Here is an 18649-nt window from a genome sequence, read left to right on the forward strand (position 1 = left end):
TCTTGCCCTTGGAGGCTGTCAAAACCAAAGTTAAGTATGGCAAGACTGGCTCATGTGTGAAAGTAAAAGCTGTCTCAGAGCCCAATGGCTTGTTTTTGTTGCTCCTTTCCATTAAGGTCTGACTTGGTAATGCCTTATTAGCTTTCAGATGCCTTTCTGATGTTATTTCAACATTTATCCAGTATTTTTTTGTTGTTTTGAATGAGAGGAATGGTCCAAATAACTTGTATCTACTACATTCCTTAAAAGGCAGCATTGCTTCATTTTTAAATGGTGGGTTTTGGGGAGGTTTCGTTGAGACCGAGTCTCGCCTTGTCACCCAGGCTAGAGTGCAGTGCCACCATCTCGGCTCACTGCAACCTCCGCCACCTGGGTTCAAGCAATTCTCCTGCCTCAGCCTCCTAAGTAGCTGGCATTACAGGCATGTGCCACCATGCCTGGCTAATTTTTGTTTTTTATTAGTAGAGACGGGTTTTCACCATGTTGGCCAGGCTGGTCTTTAACTCCTGACCTCAGGTGATCTACCTACCTCGGCCTCCCAAACTGCTGGGATTACAGGTATGAGTCACTGTCCCTAGCTGTAGGATTCCATTTTGTAAAACCCTAGAAAAATGCAAACTAATCAAGAGTTTCTATTTATTTATTTATTTATTTATTTATTTATTTGAGATGGACCCTCGCTCGCTCTGTCACCCAGACTGGAGTGCAGTGGCGTGATCTTGGCTCACTGCAACCTCCACCTCCTGGGGTCAAATCATTCTCCTACCTCAGCCTCCCTAGTAGCTGGGATTACAGGTGCCCGGCCACCATACCCAGCTAATTTTTGTATTTTTAGTAGAGATGGGTTTTCGCCATGTTGGCCAGGCTGGTCTCGAACTCCTGACCTCAGGTGATCTGCCCGCCTCGGCCTCCTAAAGTGCTGGGATTACAGGCGTGAGCCACCACGCCCAGCCACATTTCTCTTTTTATTTTTATTTTTGAGATGGAGTCTCACTCTGTTGCCCAGGCTGGAGTGCAGTGGCACAATCTTGGCTCACTGCAACCTCTGCTTCCTGGGTTCAGGCAATACTCCTGCCTCAGGCTCCTGAGTAGCTGGGATTACAGGCATGTGTCACCACGTCCAGCTAACTTTTGTATTTTTAGTAGAGACAGGGTTTCACCATGTTGGCCAGGCTGGTCTCGAACTCCTGATCTCAAATGATCCACCCACCTTGGCCTCCCAAAGTGTTGGGATTACAGGCGTGAGCCACCGCGCCTGCCACATTTCTCTTTTTAATAAAACCCCCAACCTTATCTTTGTTCTTTGGACATACCGAAGTTCACTCCAGCCTGTGGATATGCCTCAAAATGTAATTCTATGATTCCCATACAAGATGTTTTGTTTAGAGATCCATCTCTAGATTTTTATTTGGCTTTGATAGTATTATTACATATTAAAACACTTTAATTTATTGTTTCAATTAGAAGAACATCACATATTGCTTTATGCTATGACATTGGCAAATCGGCCGGGCACGGTGGCTCATACCTGTAATCCCAGCACTTTGGGAGGCTGAGGGGGGTGGATCATCCAAGGTTAGGAGTTCAAGACCAGCCTGGCCAACATGGTGAAACCCCGTCTCTACTAAAAATACAAAAAAATAGCCGGGCGTGGTGGTGGGCACCTGTAATCCTAGCTACTCGGGACAGTGAGGCAGGAGAATTGCTTGAATCCAGGAGGTGGAGGTTGCAGTGAGCTGGGATCGTACCACTGCACCCCAGCCTGGGTGACAGAGTGAGACTCCAGCTCAAAAAAAAAAAAAAAGAAAGAAAGACATTGGAATATCTTCATGAAGAAGATGGGACACACGTTTCCAGGTTTCCATTTTGGAACTTCAAGGCTGACAAATTCCATCCTCGTTTCTCCTCATCCCTTGAGGCCCCTCCTGAGTGGGTGGCCCTTCTCAGAGGGCAGGGGCCAACTGTAGATCCCTCTGACTCCTCAGCACCCACCTGCCTCACCCCAGCCACCTGTGCACACTTGAAATATACACAGTTTATTGTATATAAGCAACATGTAGATAAATCCCTGATTATAGTTGGAAATCTTATGATTCCTCTCTCTGGAATGGATTCAAAGAAGTAGAAAAAATTCAGTACGGCCGGGGCGCGGTGGCTCACGCCCGTAATCCCAGCACTTTGGGATGGATCACGTGAGGTCAGGAGTTTGAGACCAGCTTGACCGACATGGTGAAACCCCATCTCTACGAAACGTACAAAAATTAGCTGGGTGTGGTGGCAGATGCCTGTAATCCCAGCTACTTGGGAGGCTGAGATAAGAACTTGGGAGCTGGAGGTTGCAGTGGGCCGAGAGACAGACTGAGACTCTGTCTCAAAAAACAAAAACAGGCCGGGCGCGGTGGCTCAAGCCTGTAATCCCAGCACTTTGGGAGGCCGAGACGGGCGGATCACGAGGTCAGGAGATCGAGACCATCCTGGCTAACACGGTGAAACCCCGTCTCTACTAAGAAATACAAAAAACTAGCCGGGTGAGGTGGCGGGCGCCTGTAGTCCCAGCTACTCCGGAGGCTGAGGCAGGAGAACGGCGTAAACCCGGGAGGCGGAGCTTGCAGTGAGCTGAGATCTGGCCACTGCACTCCAGCCTGGGCAACAGAGCCAGACTCCGCCTCAAAACTAAAAAAACAAAAAAAAAAAAAACCTTTGTATTTTGTTTTTTTACTTTCCTAAACTTTATTATTGTTTCACTTGATTTTCCGAAGAATCCTGTGTAGTAGGTGAACTAGTTCATTATTCCCACTTTCCTGATGGGAAACGTGCAAAGAGCCACGTAATCCATACCACGCTTGGCAGAACCTTCCAATCACATTGATTACTTATGGTGAGGGTAATTAGAAGTCAGCATATTTTCCAAAAATTTAGTCTAGTATTAACAGATTTTTTTTCTCTTCTGCACTTCAACTTGAAGGCAGCAGAGGGCGCCTGATCACACAAAAGATACACTCTAAGAGTTAGGGATAGATTAAAGATAATCCATTAGTTTCAACGATGTGAATTTTACTAAAATAGAGCCCTGTACTTAATCTTTTGACTGTTTTTAGGATCTGATCTCATTTTAGATGTTCTATTTGCTGTCTTTCTCAGTAATGAGAATTTCCATCTCACGTAAATCACCATGATGCCTGTAATCCAAGAGCCTTCTAATTTAGCTTCAAGCTTCTTTCAGATAATAAAAGTATTAAACCCCGTGTCCACCAGATCCTCCTAAATCTTCCATAGGTCGTACGCTCTGCCTCTCTCCGGCCTGAAGTGGGTGCCACTGTAATGTACTGCAGACAGATGAGCTGTGAATGAAGGGCCTTTCTGCTTCAAGTGCATGGCCTCAGGGTTACCCAGGATTTTTAGAAAAATGTTAAAGGATTAGGTGTGTTCTTAAAGTCATAGCACACTAGAGGGGACAGAAATATTTCCCCAGGGCGATAGTGAGGAGTTAGCCTTTTGTAGCTCATCATAGAAGATAATCATGCCTGGATGCCTAGGCCGGCTTTCTGTGAAATTCTTCTGCTCCTTTCTGCTCAGCTTTTAACTGGTTCTTTTTTTTTTTTTTTTTTCTCTACCACCACACAGGTTTCCTACAAGCAGTGCTGGAGACCATGGTGGCCTTCAACCCGTTCTATCTTTTCTTCTCATTATTTCCCTTAATTTCATTTTTCTTCTTGAAGAACTAGGTTTATGGACAAGGCTTGGAGTTGGTTGGAAAATCATTCCTCCTTGGCTGCTCGGTGACTAGTCATTGATTGGATCTAAGGTAACTTCTTTCTTTTTTTTTTTTTTGAGACAGAGTTTCGCTTTTGTTGCCCAGGCTGGAGTGCAGTGGCATGATCTCGGTTCACCGCAACCTCTGCCTCCCGGTTCAAGCAATTCTCCTACCTCAGCCACATGAGTTCTTGGGATTAGAGGCGTACACCACTGCGCCTGGCTAATTTTTTTGTATTTTTGTAGAGATGGGGTTTCACCATGTTGGCCAGGCTGGTCTTGAACTCCTGACCTTGTGATCTGCCTAACTTGGCCTCCCAAAGTGCTAGGATTACAGGCGTGAGCCCCTGCACCCAGCCGAGTTAACTTCTTCTTCTTCTTTTTTTTTTTTTTGAGACAAAGTTTTGCACTGTCGCCCAGGCTGGAGTGCAGTGGCTCGATCTCGGCTCACTGCAACTTCTGCCACCTGGGTTCAAGTGATTTTGCCTCAGCCTCCTGAATAGCTGAGACTACAGGTGTGCGCCACCACACCTGGCTAATTTTTTTTTTTTTTTTTGTATTTTTAGTAGAGACAGTGTTTCACCGTATTAGTCAGGCTAGTCTTGAATTCCTGACCTCGTGATCAGCCCGCTTCGGCCTCCCAAAGTGCTGGGATTACAGGCATGAACCACCGTGCTCGGCCTAAGACAATTTATTAAAGGCTGAGTCACACACAAAGTAATAAACTAGATTATTTCCTGATTTATGCTTTCCCGTTGCCAAATTTTGGCTTGTCCTTGTCCTTAATTTGCCTTATTCCTTGATTACCAGTCCAAAGATGACATCTTCTAAGGAATGATAAGCATTTTTACTCTGCTCTTTCAAATCATAACATTCCATACTCTGCAGATGATTTTGCCATTTCTTACATAATTTGAGGGAAATCCTAGAGTACAATTTCCTAGCAGGCATTTGGATCTTACCCATCTTTGTTTCTCAGGCTCCACAAATTGAGTACCCTTGCAGGGTGCTATCATTAGCTCTAGCCTACCAATGAAGAAACAAAAGTCCTCCATGTTAGGATATTTGAGGACATGTCCTTAGTACCTAACGGTGTCTGGCACATTTTAAGTGGGAAGGTGGAAGGGGCCATCTTTTTTTTTTTTTTTTAAGATGGAATTTCACTCTTTTGCCCAGGCTGGAGTGAAGCTGCTTGATCTCAGCTCACTGCAACCTCTGCCCCCTGGGTTTAAGCGATTCTCCTGCCTCAGCCTCCCAAGTAGCTGGGATTACAGGTGCCCAACACCACGCCCCGCTAATTTTTGTATTTTTAGTAGAGACGGGGTTTCACCATGTTGGCTAGGCTGGTCTCAAACTCTCGACCTCGTCATCCACTCACCTCGACCTCCCAAAAGTGCTAGGATTACAGGCATGAGCTACCGCGCTCAACCGGGACTGTCTTACTTAGGGTCTGCAAACTGTTGTAACTGTATTAATTTTTTTTCTAGGAAATGAGGCCACAGCACTCATTTGATTTGTCCAAGGGGAAAAAATGGGGTTAGCTCAAGAGTCACCCACTTAGGCAGTTCTACACAGGGCTAAGCAACGTGCCTTCACAGGGGGCACGTGCACCCTGGGAAAGCTGAAAGAGCGAATTAGCCGGGCATGGTGGGCTCCTGTGGTCCCAGCTCCTCAGGGAGGCCCGAGGAGGGTTACTGATGAGCGGATGGCTACTGCACTCCAGCCTGCGCAACAGAGCAAGACCCTGTCTCTAAAAATAAAAATAAAAAAATAAAACTCAGAGGGCACGTCTCCTAGGACACGGGGACAGGCTAGGTGGGGGCACAGGGCGTGAGAATGGCGAGCATGGCCCGAGTATGTCAGGCCGGGGCTGCCATCTTTCTGTTTTAAAACGGGATCTTGTTGAGCTGCGGTGCGGTGGCGCGTGCTGCCTGGAACTCCTGATCAGGCGGTCTTTGCGCCTCGGCTTCCCGAGGCTGGGACCACCGGCGGACACCGCCCGTTTAATGTTTGTTTTTTTTTTCTTTTGTAGAGATGGGGCGGGGCGGGGTTGGGGGGGTGGTTCTCGCTTTGTTGCCCAGGCTGGACTCGAACTCCAGACTCAAGCGATCCGCCGGCCAACGCCTCCCAAAGCGCCAGGGTTACAGGCATCAGCCATTGCGCCCAGGCCGGGTCATCTTCTCCGAGGCCTTATGCAGAGTTCGAGACCCCCGAACCCGCTGCGGAAGACCGAGCTCCAAGACTGAACCTCGTAGGGCGTCCAGCCGCACCTCCACCGGAAGCGACTCGAACTCGAGGCCGGAAGTGACTCCATTTCTGTGCGCCGAGCTCCGCCCCACGAGCGCCCGGTTTCGGGCGGAGAGCGCGCGCCGTTTGGTACCTTGGTGTCCCATCGCGGCTTGGGACCCGACAAGATGGGCAAGAAGGGCAAGAAGGAGAAGAAGGGCCGCGGCGCGGAGAAGACGGCCGCCAAGATGGAGAAGAAGGTGTCTAAGCGCTCGCGGAAGGAGGAGGTGAGCGAGTCAGACCGGGCCTAGGGGCCCGACGTGGCGGCCGTGCAGCCTCGTCCGACTGCCAGCTCCGCCCGGGGTTGCGGGTCGCCGTGGGAGCTGCGCCGGCCCCGCGGGAGAGCTGGAGGCCGTAGAAGCTGCCCCGGCGCCGCGTCCGGGCAGCCTGGACGGGGCCCGCCCCCTCCCGAGTCTCCACGTGTGTCTGGCTGCTTCTCGAAGAGCGACGGAGCTGCCTCCTTTAACGTGCTTGCTTTTCTTCGTGTGGTGTCACGGGCGTTTTTCTGCGTTTCCTCCCACTCCTCCCTCCCTCTAAAGGTAGGCTGGGTGGTGAGAAGAGGCAGGGGTTTGGCGTAGGACGACATGAGGTTGAGCCTGGGGCTGCCTCTGCAAGATGTGTGGCCTGGGAGTAAGACTCTTAACTTTTCTGAACCTCACCCTTCTCGTTTTTCTAAAGAGGACAGATAGTCATCACAGCGGCCCTGAGGAGTAAGCAGCAGATGGTTAAGTGAAGAAGGCACTGGAGCCATGGGGTATCCTGTAGCAGCTGATGGCAGCCATCACGGTTGTCTCCTTCCCTCTGGTCCTCAGCCCAGGGTCTGCAGGAGGATCCGTCCTGAACTTGGGGTTGAGTGTTGTGCGGCTGCTGCTCGTGGATTCGCTAACCGGGGGCAGTTTTATGGCCTGCCGTGTGCCAGGCACAGCTCCCTGGGCTTTAATCCTCACAACCAGGTCAATTCCCTAGCACTGATACTCCCATTTGACAGGAAGTCAGACCAACAGGTGAACCATGAAGTGATATGGAACTGGGGTGTGACCAGATGTCCTGAATCAGGAGCTCTTGACCACATTCCTTTGTCCCTTTTGTTCCTGAGTCATTGATCTCTCCATGTCCTCATCTCTTAAATAATGGAGTTGGACTTTTCCCCTCACACTCCTCTTAGGCTCTGACTTTTTTTTTTTTTTTTTTGACGGAGTCTTGCTTTATCGCCCAGGCTGGACCGCAGTAGCATGGCCTGCTGGCCAGGGTTGTGGCACAGGAAGTCAGTTCATCTGTGTGGCATCTTCAGAATGGTGCTTGGCGGAAAGTAAGCACTCAGTAACCAGCTGTTATCTGCTTTCTGCTTTTTTTTTTTTTTTTTTTTTTGAGAAGGAGTTTCATCTTGTTGCCCAGGCTGGAGTGCTGTGGCGCGATCTTGGCTCACTCCAGCCTCCGCCTCCCAGGTTCAAGCGATTCTCCTGCCTTAGCCTCCCAAGTAGCTGGGATTACAGACATGCACCACCACACCGGCTAATTTTGTATTTTTTAGTAGAAACCGGGTTTCACCATATTGGTCAGTCTGGTCTCGAACTCCTGACTTCAGGTGATGCACCCACCTCGGCCTCCTAAATTGCTGGTATTACAAGGCGTGAGCCACTGTGCCCGGCCAGTTACCTGTCGTTTTTACTCATCTTCATGTCTCCCTCCAGTGCCCAATACTAAGGTGATTGTAACAGTAGCTTCCCTTAAGAGAGAGAGTCTATCAGTCCTGGGGTTTGTATGTTATCTTAATGAACCCTCGAAACAAACCTTTAAAATAACTGGTCGTCTGATTAGGCTAGACCCACAGAAGATCATCTCTTTAAATTCAGCTGTGTCTGTAATGCAACCTAATCACGAGAGTGGTATCCCATTATTTTGCAGTCCTGGGAATTATTGGGGGGAACGGGATCTTGGGGACAGCTTGGAATTCTGCTCCCACAGAACTCATGTATCAGGTCACCTGGTTCGCACCTTCACTTGGTCCTGGCCTCTGCCTGTCTTTCCACCTGTCTCCCTGGGCTCACTGCAGCCACAATGACTTTATTTTAGTGTCTCAAACATGCCAAGTTCTGTCTGTGGTCTTACCTGTACCCCAACCATACTCCGCCTGACTCGTCTTTTCAGCGTTCAGCTTATTGTCACTGTGGAGAGGCTGTTGCTGACTAGGCCACTGGTGTCACCCAGACCCTGCCACCTTGCTCTCCTTCAGTCCCCCAATGATGACGAGGTTCAGCCCAGGTTAAAGACTGCTGCCTTCGAGGAGCAGCAGCAGAGCTCTCCTGGCGCATAGATGCTGGGATTTGAACTGTTTGTTTAACTGCATTGAGCAAAACAAGTTGAAAGGAATATACAGTATGATACCATTTAATGACATTTAATTTTTTATTTTTATTTTTTTGAGATGGAGTCTTGCTCTGTCACCCAGAGCGAGTGTTGCAGTGGTGCAATCTCAGCTCACTGCAGCCTCCACCTCCCGGGCTCAAGCAATTCTCCTGCCTCAGCCTCCCGAGTAGTTTGGGACTACAGGTGTGCGCCACTGTGCCGGCTAATTTTTGTATTTTTTAGTGGAGACGGGGTTTCACCATGTTGGTCATGGCTGGTCTCGAACTCCTGACCTCAAGCGATCCACCTGCCTTGGCCTCCCAAAGTGCTGGGATTACAGGCGTGAGCCACTGTGCCTAGTCTGTTTAATGACATTTAAAAATGTAAAACAATACTATGGCTGGGCGTGGTGGCTCAAGCCTGTAATTCCAGCACTTTGGGAGGCTGAGGCGGGCGGATCACGAGGTCAGGAGATTGAGACCATCCTGGCTAACAAGGTGAAACCCCGTCTCTACTAAAAAAAAATACAAAAAATTAGCTGGGCGTGGTGACAGGTGCCTGTAGTCCCAGCTACTCAGGAGGCTGAGGCAGGAGAATGGTGTGAACCCGGGAGGTGGAGCTTGCAGTGAACCGAGATCATGCCCATGCACCTCCAACCTGGGCGGCAGAACGAGACTCCGTATCAAAAAAAAAAAAAAAAAAAAAAGATAAAACAATACTATATGTTGCTTAGGAATACACATGTGTAACAAAAGTGTGAAGAAAAGCTTGAGACTAATAAGCACCGAGTTCCAGGTAATGGTTACTTCGGGGGATGTGTGGGTGGGTACATGCGGGTGACACTTTATTCCTTACCCTGGGAACGGTGCACAGGAGTGTCTTGGATAAAGTTCCGTAACTTGTGTGTTTTAAATATTGCATAGTTTAGAATACTAAGCAGTGTACCCTGCTGCGAGAGCCTCTGGGAGGGATTGACGTTCACCCCGAGACTGAGGGGTGGGTTGAAGGAAGCACGAAGTGGGGCGTGGTGGGCTGAGGGAACCCGGTGTTTTCATTAAAGGAGCGGAGAGGACGCCGGTGTAGCTTGGAGAGTGAGGCAGGGTGGGAGGTGAGGTTGGAGAGATGGGTGTGGGGGAGGGAAGATGGTCTGCAGGTGTGTGTAGCGGCAAGAAGGACACCGAAGGCTAGAAGGAACTTGAAATGTCAGGCTCGGGTGTGGTATGGGAGTGTCTCGTAAATGTTGGGAAACGGGCACTGGGACTGAGGCAGGAACACTGGGTTCCATTGCTGCCCTCTGTGCTGGCACATCAGTGCCTCGAGTCACTCTCCATGGTAGTAAGAATTGACACCATCTTACACGGATCGACTGCAGCAAGTATTTGCTGAGCCCTTGCTGTGCAGGCAGTGTTTTAACCAGACACCGTCTTGCTCTGGTGGAGCTCATATTTTACTATTTTGTTGGGGTGGAGGGATGTGGAGGAAACAAGTGAGCAAGAGAAACGTATCAGACCCTGCTCCGGAGACAGGAAGGCAGGCAGGTGCGACGGCCCGGGCCTGGGCTCTTGAGAGGTGCTGAGGGTGTCTGCGGTGAAGTCACGATGGGCTTGTCTAAGTGGAAGGTCTTGCAGGGGGAGCATTGGGGTGTGGAGTGAGATAGTACTTGGTGCACACATCTACCCTTTAAGCAAACTGCCTTTGAGGTCAAGCTCTGGTTACTTGTGAATGTGTCAAACTGCATTTCAGATGCAGGCACAGTGTGTTACAATTCACAGACGTAACTGAGCCCAGTCGAATCACACTGACTGGGGGAAAGCTGGGCAGGCTGTGGCTCCCTGGCGGGTCTTAGGAACAAGTCTCATCTGTGCCTGCTTGCTTGCCCTAGGAAGACCTGGAAGCGCTCATAGCCCATTTCCAGACGCTCGATGCCAAGAGGACTCAGATTGTGGAAACTCCATGCCCCCCGCCCTCACCAAGGTGAGCAAGTAGCATTTGTCGCAGTTTATCTGTTTCCTTTTCTTCTATACATTGAAAAACTGCTTTAAATAGCACCAGGTTTCGTAAATGATTAGGCACTGGGAACATTTTCATTATTAAAACCTGTTCTCGGTCACTTTCTTCTGAAGAAATGGAATGAGGCTGTTGAGCTTTACTGTCATAGAACCTGGGAGCAGGGCCTCCAGCACAGCCGCTGCCTCTGGACTCCTGTGCTAGCTTTGAAAGCTCCTCCACTGGTCGTGATGTGTGGATGAAAGTGTTGACCCAGTGAGCTTTTCTTTGGTTCTTAAGGTATTTTAAAAGTGCGTATTGTAGGCAGAAAGCTGAAAATCACCATGGTTTTTGCTGTGTTTGTAATACTTTTAAATTCTCATTTGAAAAGTTTGTAAATATGAATTGAGTATAAGCCATTTTAAATGAATTTGAAAATTACGTAAAAACATTCCGAGTCTGTAGGATTTCATACACATGTGGGATGAGCTGGAGTGAGAAATGGTTTGCTTTATTTCCCTCAGTAGGAGATTAACCTTGCAGCATTTACCGTCTTAATAAAGCTGCTGCAGGCCTGAGTGGAAGCCGGGGTTGCCCGTCGGGAGTTGGGGGTCTCAATTGTGCTGCGTTTGCATTAACGAGGCGCATGTGATGGCTCTGGTGCCCAAGTCCCACCCACCAGCCTCAGTGCTGGGATTACAGGCATGAGCCACTGTGCCTGGCTGTAAATGTACATTTTCTTTTTTTTTTTTTTTTTTTTCTGAGAAGGAGTCTTGCTCTGTCGCCCAGGCTGGAGTGCAGTGGTCCGATCTCAGCTCCCTGCAAGCTCTGCTTCCCGGGTTCACACCATTCTCCTGCCTCAGCCTTCCGAGTAGCCGGGAGTAAAGGCGCCCGCCATCACGCCCGGCTAATTTTTTGTATTTTTAGTAGAGATGGGGTTTCACCGTGTTAGCCAGGATGGTCTCACCTGACCTTGCAATCCACCCTCCTTGGCCTCCCAAAGTGCCAGGATTACAGGCGTAAGCCACTGCGCCCGGCCATGTTTTCATTTGAGTTGTTGGAGCAAATGGCTTCTGACGTTCCAGGGCTCCCGAGGAAAGCCACTTTGAATGGGGATTGGTTTTATTTTTTTTTTTGTAGAGACATTTTTTATGTTGCCCAGGCTGGTCTCGAGTTCCTGGGCTCAGGTAACTGTGCCTGGCCTTTTACATTTTGTTTTGTTTTTAAATGATATTTTAGAATTTTTCCATAAATAATGTTGCCTGAAAGTCAGATGTCATGTCAGGATATAATTTAAGGTGTTGGTAGTTCCCTGGGTCAGCTGGAAATGCTTCCTAATAGGAGGGAGCAGTTACTGAAGCAGCTCTCCTGAGATGAAGACCTTTTGCTTGGTAACCTAATAACTTCGAACCTCCTACCTCTTAATCGTATTAGTTGAGAACCTCGTGAGAGTGACCAGTTTCTAAGTGAATATACCCTCAGGATTGGCTCTGATGTGACCTACCTGGAAAAGGGATATGACACCAGCTGCCTCAGTACCTCATCTGCCTGTGCGGCAGAAACACCTGGGCTAGTGCCGCTGGTGGCTGGGTGGGGGCCTCAGTTTGGGCCCCGTGTGGATTGTTTCCAAAGTTGTGTTTGGTACTTTTCTGCCAAAATCATTAGGTGTTCAGTGAGAAGAGATTCAGGGTCAGAGGAATTTGGGAAACACTTTATTCTTTTTTTCGAGACAGAGTTTCACTCTTGTTGCCCAGGCTGGAGTGCAATGGTGCGCTAGGCTCACTGCAATCTCTGCCTCACAGGTTCAAGCAATTCTCCTGCCTCAGCCTCCCGAGTAGCTGGAATTACAGGCATGTGCCACCACATCTGGCTAATATTGTATTTTTGGTAGAGATGGGGTTTCTCCATGTTGGTCAGGCTGGTCTTGAACTCCCAACCTCAGGTGATCTGGCTGCCTCGGCCTCCCAAAGTGTTGGGATTACAGGCGTGAGCCAATGTACCTGGCCAGAATTTGCCATTTTAATCATTAAAACTGTGCAGTTCAGTGGGATTACTTAATGCCACTGTGAAACCATTAGCACTATCCAGTTGCAACATTGTTTTATCACCCCAAATAGAAACTCTAGACCAACTTCATCTAACCTGTAGCCCAGGATGGCTTCAAATGCAGCCTGACACATATTCTTAAACTTTCTTAAAACATGATGAGTTTTTTTTTAAGCTCATCAGCTATTGTTAGTGTTAGTGTATTTTGTGTGTGGCCCAAGATAACAATTCTTCCATTGTAGCCCAGGGAAGTCAAAAGATGGGACAAGTGTCTATACCCTTCAAGGGTCACTCCCTGTTTCCCCTCCCCCAGCCCCTGGTCACTTCTGGTCAACTTCCTGTCACTGTGAATTGGGCTATTCTAGGGATTTTGCATAAGTGGAGTGATAGAATTGTCTTCTTGTGACTGGCTTCCTTTACCTGGTATGTCCAGGTTCATCAGTTCTGTGGCATGTGTGAGAACTTTATTTCTTCTTAAGGCTGAATCCTGTTCCGTCTGTGGATATGCCACATTGAGCTTGTCCACTCATCTGTGGACCGACACTTAGGTTATTTCTCCTGTTTGGCTTTTGTGAGTGAGGCTGTAATGAGCATTGCATACAGGTGTCTGAACCGATGCCTAGGAACGAATGGCCGGATCATGTGGTGATTCTTTGTTTAGCTTTTAATACTGGTTTCTTTCCTGCAGAAATCCCCAGCCTGTGATGTGTTTCTATGCAAATAAATCCCCAACGGAAAATAGAGTTCTCAGATTTCCCAAACTCACTTGACCTTGAAACCTGTTTTTCGTTTGAGAAGCATCTTTTGGAGCTGGCATTATGGAGCATCCTTGGGGAACACCATCATAGAGGATTCTGAAGGGAGGATCTTTCCCAGTGACTCGCCAGATAGTCACTGTGTCTTTCATTATTTTCAACTGGAGTGGTCCTATGTTTTTATTTATTTCTGTTTTTCTTTTTTTTTTTTGAGACTGTCTCGCTCGGTCGCCCAGGGTGGAGTGCAAGGGTACAATCTCAGCTCACTGCAACCTCTGCCTCTCAGATTCAAGTGGTCCTTCTGCCTCAGCCTCCTGAGTAGCTGGGATTACAGGTGGCCACCACCATGCCTAGCTAATTTTTGTATTTTTAGTAGACGAGGTTTCACCATGTTTGCCAGGCTGGTTTTGAACTCCTCACATCAGGTGATCTGCCCGCCTCAGCCTCCCAAAGTGCTGGAATTACAGGTGTGAGCCACCGTGCCCAGCCCATAATATTATTATAGAATTTCCTTATAGCTCTTTTTTTGTTCTCATGTGAAATAAATAGAAAGTTGTTTGTGTTGGCCGGGCGCGGTGGCTCACATCTGTAATCCCAGCACTTTGGGAGTCTGAGGCGGGTGGATCACAAGGTCAGGAGAGTGAGACCTTCCTAGCTAACACGGTGAAACCCCGTCTCTACTAAAAGTACAAAAAATTAGCTGGACATGATGACAGGCACCTGTAGTCCCAGCTACTTGGGAGGCTGAGGCAGGAGAATGGCGTGAACCCAGTAGGTGGAGCTTGCAGTGAGCCGAGATCCCGCCACTGCACTCCAGCCTGGGGGACAGAGCGAGACTTAGTCTCAAAAAAAAAAAAAAAGTTGTTTGTATTTTCTAGATGGAAGGTATCTGGCATGTATATTGAAATACTTAAAATACTTAGATATTGGACTTTTTTTTTTTTTCTTTTCCCCCATGGAATCTCGCTGTGTCACCAGGCTGGAGTGCAATGGCGCGATCTCAGCTCACTGCAACCCCCACCTCCTGAGTTGAAGCGATTCTCCTGTCTCAGCCTCCTGAGTAGCTGGGCTACAGGCACGTGCCACCATGCCCAGCTAGTTTTTGTATTTTCAGTTAAGACGGGGTTTCACCATGTTGGCCAGGATGGTCTCGATCTCTTGACCTCATGATCCACCTGCCTCGGCCTCCCAAAGTGCTGGGATTACAGGCGTGAGCCACTGCTCCTGGCCTAGATACTGAACTTTTTAGAACAATTTTGAGGTGATTTGAGAGAATAGGCTCTTAAAAGAGGACAGTTCTGAGGGCCGGGTGTAGTGGCTCATGCCTGTAATCCCAGCACTGTGGGAGGCTGAGGTGGGCGGATCACTTGAGGTCAGAGTTTGAGACCAGCCTGGCCAACACACTGAAACCCCATCTCTACTGAAAAAATACAAAAATTAGCTGGGTGTAGTGGCGGGCACCTGCAGTCCCAGCCACTCGGGAGACTGAGACAGGAGAATTACTTGAACCCAGGAGGTGGAGGTTGCGGTGAGCCAAGATTGTGCCATTGCACTCCAGCCTGGGCAACAAGAGGGAAACTCCATCTCAAAAAAAAAAAAAGACAGTTCTGGAACATCTGATACATCAGTAGGGGCATCTGGACTTGTTCCTGCCTGGGTTTTTTTTTTTTTTTTTTTTTAAGACAACCAGACGCTGTGCCAGCCCAGCTCCTTGGCTGTCCTTGGAGTGTGGCCCTGGGCACTGGTAGAGGGGTTGGTGTTCAAGTGGCACCTTTGCTTCCTCTCTCGATGCCAGGCTCTGCTTTCAGGACGTGCAGAGGCAGCCAGTCTGTGGTGACAGGATTCTGTGAGGAAGGGGACGGCGCTCCGGTGGTTGTTGGGGGTGACCGTGCTGACCTGCCGCTTGTGTCTCTTGTAGGTTAAATGCCTCCCTCTCGGTTCATCCTGAGAAAGATGAATTAATCCTTTTCGGAGGTGAATATTTCAACGGCCAAAAAGTAAAGTATATATTTTTTCTTTTCTTCCCATATTGCATGAGTATCATTTGATAGAAAGTTAACTTAAGGCAGTGACATCAAATACGCGTTGGCCCCTTCACCCCCTCGTATCACGCACTTGAGCTGTCAGCCTGATGTGAGATGTCGCCAGGATGGTCTAGGCACTGGCATGGCTGTTGATGACGTCGGTGGTCCTGGGGTCTCCATTCCTTGGACTTAGACTGAGCCCCAGTTCCGCCGTCATCACTCTTCACAGGCGGACCTGTCTTTGTGGTTGTCTTTGCCGTTCTTCCTCCCAGTGGGTTTCCAGGTTTCACACTCAGCTTTCAGGTTGTCTTAAATAGGGAAAGTACTAATAAATTGTAGGGCTAATTTTTATTTTTGAGCAGGCCAGAGAGACCTGTGTTTCACAATTGTGTGTGAAACACCAAAGCAGGAGCTCACCTTCCCTGCAGCCCGGGATGGGCCCTGGGGGTTCAACTGCTGGGGACAAACCTGGGGGTTTGTCCATCTTTCTCTCTCAGTTTTCGTGCATTTAGAAACTAGGCTTGATTGGGTATGGTGACTCATGCCTGTAATCCCAGCACTTTGGGAGGCCACAGATCACCTGAGGTCAGGAATTTGAGACCAGCCTGGCCAATGTGGTGAAACCCCATCTCTACTGAAAATAGAAAAATTAGCCGGGCGTGGTGGTGGGTGCCTGTAATCCCAGCTACTCGGGAGGTTGAGGCAGAGAATCGCTTGAACCCGGGAGGCAGAGGTTGTAGTGAGCCGAGATTGCACCACTGCACTCCAGCCTGCACAGCAGAGCAAGACTCCATCTCAGAAAAAACAAAAACATAAAAACTAGACTTGAATTAGGAGAATGACCAGTCCTAGTAAACGACAGCAAGGGCTTTCAGTGCCTTCCAGATTCCTGGGCCGTGGGTCGTTTTCATTGTGTCACCATCCCCGAGGGCCCCCCCGGGGACCCAGTGGCCTCCCTGCATTACTGGTATCGTTTCCATTGCTTTAGGATGTCAGTTTCCCAGGGAACTGTCATGATTAAGATTGTTCTCACCACTGTCTTGGAGGTGACACAGTATCATTCGTGACACTGACATTCTTCTTCCTTCCTGTAGACTTTTTTGTATAACGAGCTCTATGTCTACAATATCAGAAAGGATGCCTGGACCAAAGTTGACATCCCCAGTCCACCTCCGAGGCGCTGTGCTCACCAGGTAATGTCAGCGCTGACTCTCAGCCGCCCTCCCTCTTCCCACGTGAAAGTCTGGTAGACACATGGAGAGCTGACAGGCAATGGGCGGCTGGTGCGGAGGCCTCGGCCTCCCAAAGTGCTGGGATTACAGGCATGAGCCGCTGCTCCCAGCCTGAGTGTCTGGATGTTTTCATCTGTCAAATAGTGTTGCGTTTTGTCCTGGCAGGTGATTCAGTTCCTTGCAGATCATCTTGATCCTTTTGAGACTCTCTCTAGGGCTGGCTTAGCCCTCAGTGGTGGCCTTTCTGCAGTCTTTAGTAAATGACCTGTGTGGTCAGTGACATCTTTTCACCTCGTCTGGTTGGAACTTGCCTGTTTCCAAGCCCTGTGTAAGCTCAGATAGTTCTCAGCTCAGAAGATGCTTTTGTCTTCACAGTAGTGGTTCCTTGGTCTCCCCCTCCCGGGGTGCAGCTTAGTGTGCAGAGACTCCAGGGGACGCCCCGTGCAGATTGCCAGGGCTCTTTCTCCCATGGCTTCCTCTCTCCAGTGCTCTGCCCTGTCACTTGTAGCTGCCTCCATGTCCCTGAACTCCAGTCCTTGTCTCCTCAGCTGTGCAAGACCGCCTGCCCTGCCTGGGCCCCTTGTCCCTGCACCAGGGAAGAAGCTGCCTGCAGGGGCCGGAGTCGTGGGTCAGGGCTCCCTGGCATGTTTCCTGGCTCTCAGGTTCGCAGTCCTGCACTTCCCGCTTCCCGTTGTCTGGAGGTTGTTGCTTCATAGGTTTCGTCTGGTTTTTTCCTTGTTGACAGCGGGGAGCTAATGTGCTCCATTGCGGTCAGGAGTGGAAGTTTTACCTGTGGGTCTTCATAGTTTTAATCTTCCCTTGAATCATATTTATTTTGTTCCTTGGTGTTCATTATCTTTGAGGCGTAGGCTATACGAAGCTCTTAGACCGCTGATCAGCCTGCCTTTGTGTGGTCCTCTGGGTCAGACTGGGTCGGGCCTGGGATTCTAACTAAGATGGAGGAGAGGGTGTTAGAGCAGTGCTGTGGGTTACACTCTTTTGCCTGGAGTTTGACTTCATTTTTTTTTTTTTTGTCTTTGTTTTTGTGGAGGACAGGGTCTTGCTATATTGCCCAGGCAGGTCTCAAACTCCTGAACTAAAGCTATCCTCCTGCCTCTGCCTCCCTGAGAGCTGAGATTACAGGCGTGAGCCACTGCGCTCGGCCGTTTGACTTCATTTTTTAAGAATGGCTTTATTTTTTGTATTTTAAAAATAGGGTCTTGCTTGTTACCCAGGCTGGTGTCAAAGTCCTGGGCTCAGTCCTCCCACATCAGCCTCCCATCGTGTTGGCGTTACAGGCATGAGCCACTGCACCTGGCCAGGAATGGCTTTAGGGACTGATAATGTAAGTCATAAGTATTCATTCCATAAAAAATGAAAAGGATTAAAAGGAAAGTCCATTGTCCATTCTCCCTAAACTGTGAATTTATATTTTCTGCATGTTTTCTTTGCACGTACAGTTCATATTTCTTTTTTTTTTTTGACACAGAGTCTTGCTCTGTCACCTAGGCTGGAGTACAGTGGTGCGATATTGGCTCACTGCAACCTCTGCCTCCCGGGCTTAAGCGATTCTCCTGCCTCGGCTTCCAGAGTAGCTGGGATTACAGGCGCATGCCACCACGCCCGGCTGATTTTTGTATTTTTGGTAGAGACAGTGTTTTACCATGTTGGTCAGGCTGGTCTCGAACTCCTGACCTCATGATCTGCCTGTCTCAGCCTCCCAAAGCGCTGGAAGTAGAGCTGCGAGCCACCACACCCAGCCAGTTCATATTTCTGTGCATCTATTTCATGCAAACTGGAGCATGCGTGTATGTGTTCTTTCTATAGTGTTCTCTCCCGTTGATGTATTATTGTAGGATTGTTCTATGGCATTGAATAGTCTTCCACGAGATGACATTTTAAAACTCTGTTGTACCGGGTGGCATGTTTGTGCCACCTAACTTCCTCTAGATTCAAAACATTTGTTAAGTTTCGGCTTTGAGCCAGTCATCATGTCTGCTGTGAAGGTGTAAATTGGTCAATTTCTTCCTGTGGGACTATTGGGCTTTTAGAATGATAGGAAACCTGACCTGTCCTTTTACAGGTCAGTCATCATCTGAGATGACAGACGCAAAGAACGACTGGAAGTGGGTGGGGTGGAGAGGGACATGCCACCCCTGTGTGCTGCTGCTACCTGCCCCCGCTGTCTGGCCAAAAAGGAACTGCATCGGTGCAGAGGGGC

General features: G+C 48.9%; 1 protein-coding gene across 4 annotated transcripts in view; it reads left to right on the plus strand.

The window, feature by feature from the left end:
• Nucleotides 1–6064: 6064 nt before the first annotated feature.
• The window catches only part of KLHDC4 (kelch domain containing 4), a 57724-nt gene continuing 45139 nt past the window's right edge, over nt 6065–18649 (plus strand). Inside the window, exons 1-4 of one of the 4 annotated variants that reach the window (XM_031658036.1) lie at nt 6066–6266; nt 10268–10359; nt 15091–15169; nt 16291–16389. In XM_031658036.1, the coding sequence (XP_031513896.1) occupies nt 6168–6266; nt 10268–10359; nt 15091–15169; nt 16291–16389 (369 nt within the window). In that variant the 5' untranslated portion in view covers nt 6066–6167. Of the gene's footprint in view, nt 6267–10267; nt 10360–15090; nt 15175–16290; nt 16390–18649 lie in introns of all 4 variants that reach the window. The other 3 variants (XM_031658039.1, XM_031658037.1, XM_031658038.1) reach the window with 3 other exon arrangements.

This window comes from Papio anubis, chromosome 18, assembly GCF_008728515.1.
Source record: "Papio anubis isolate 15944 chromosome 18, Panubis1.0, whole genome shotgun sequence".
NCBI lineage: Eukaryota > Metazoa > Chordata > Mammalia > Primates > Cercopithecidae > Papio > Papio anubis.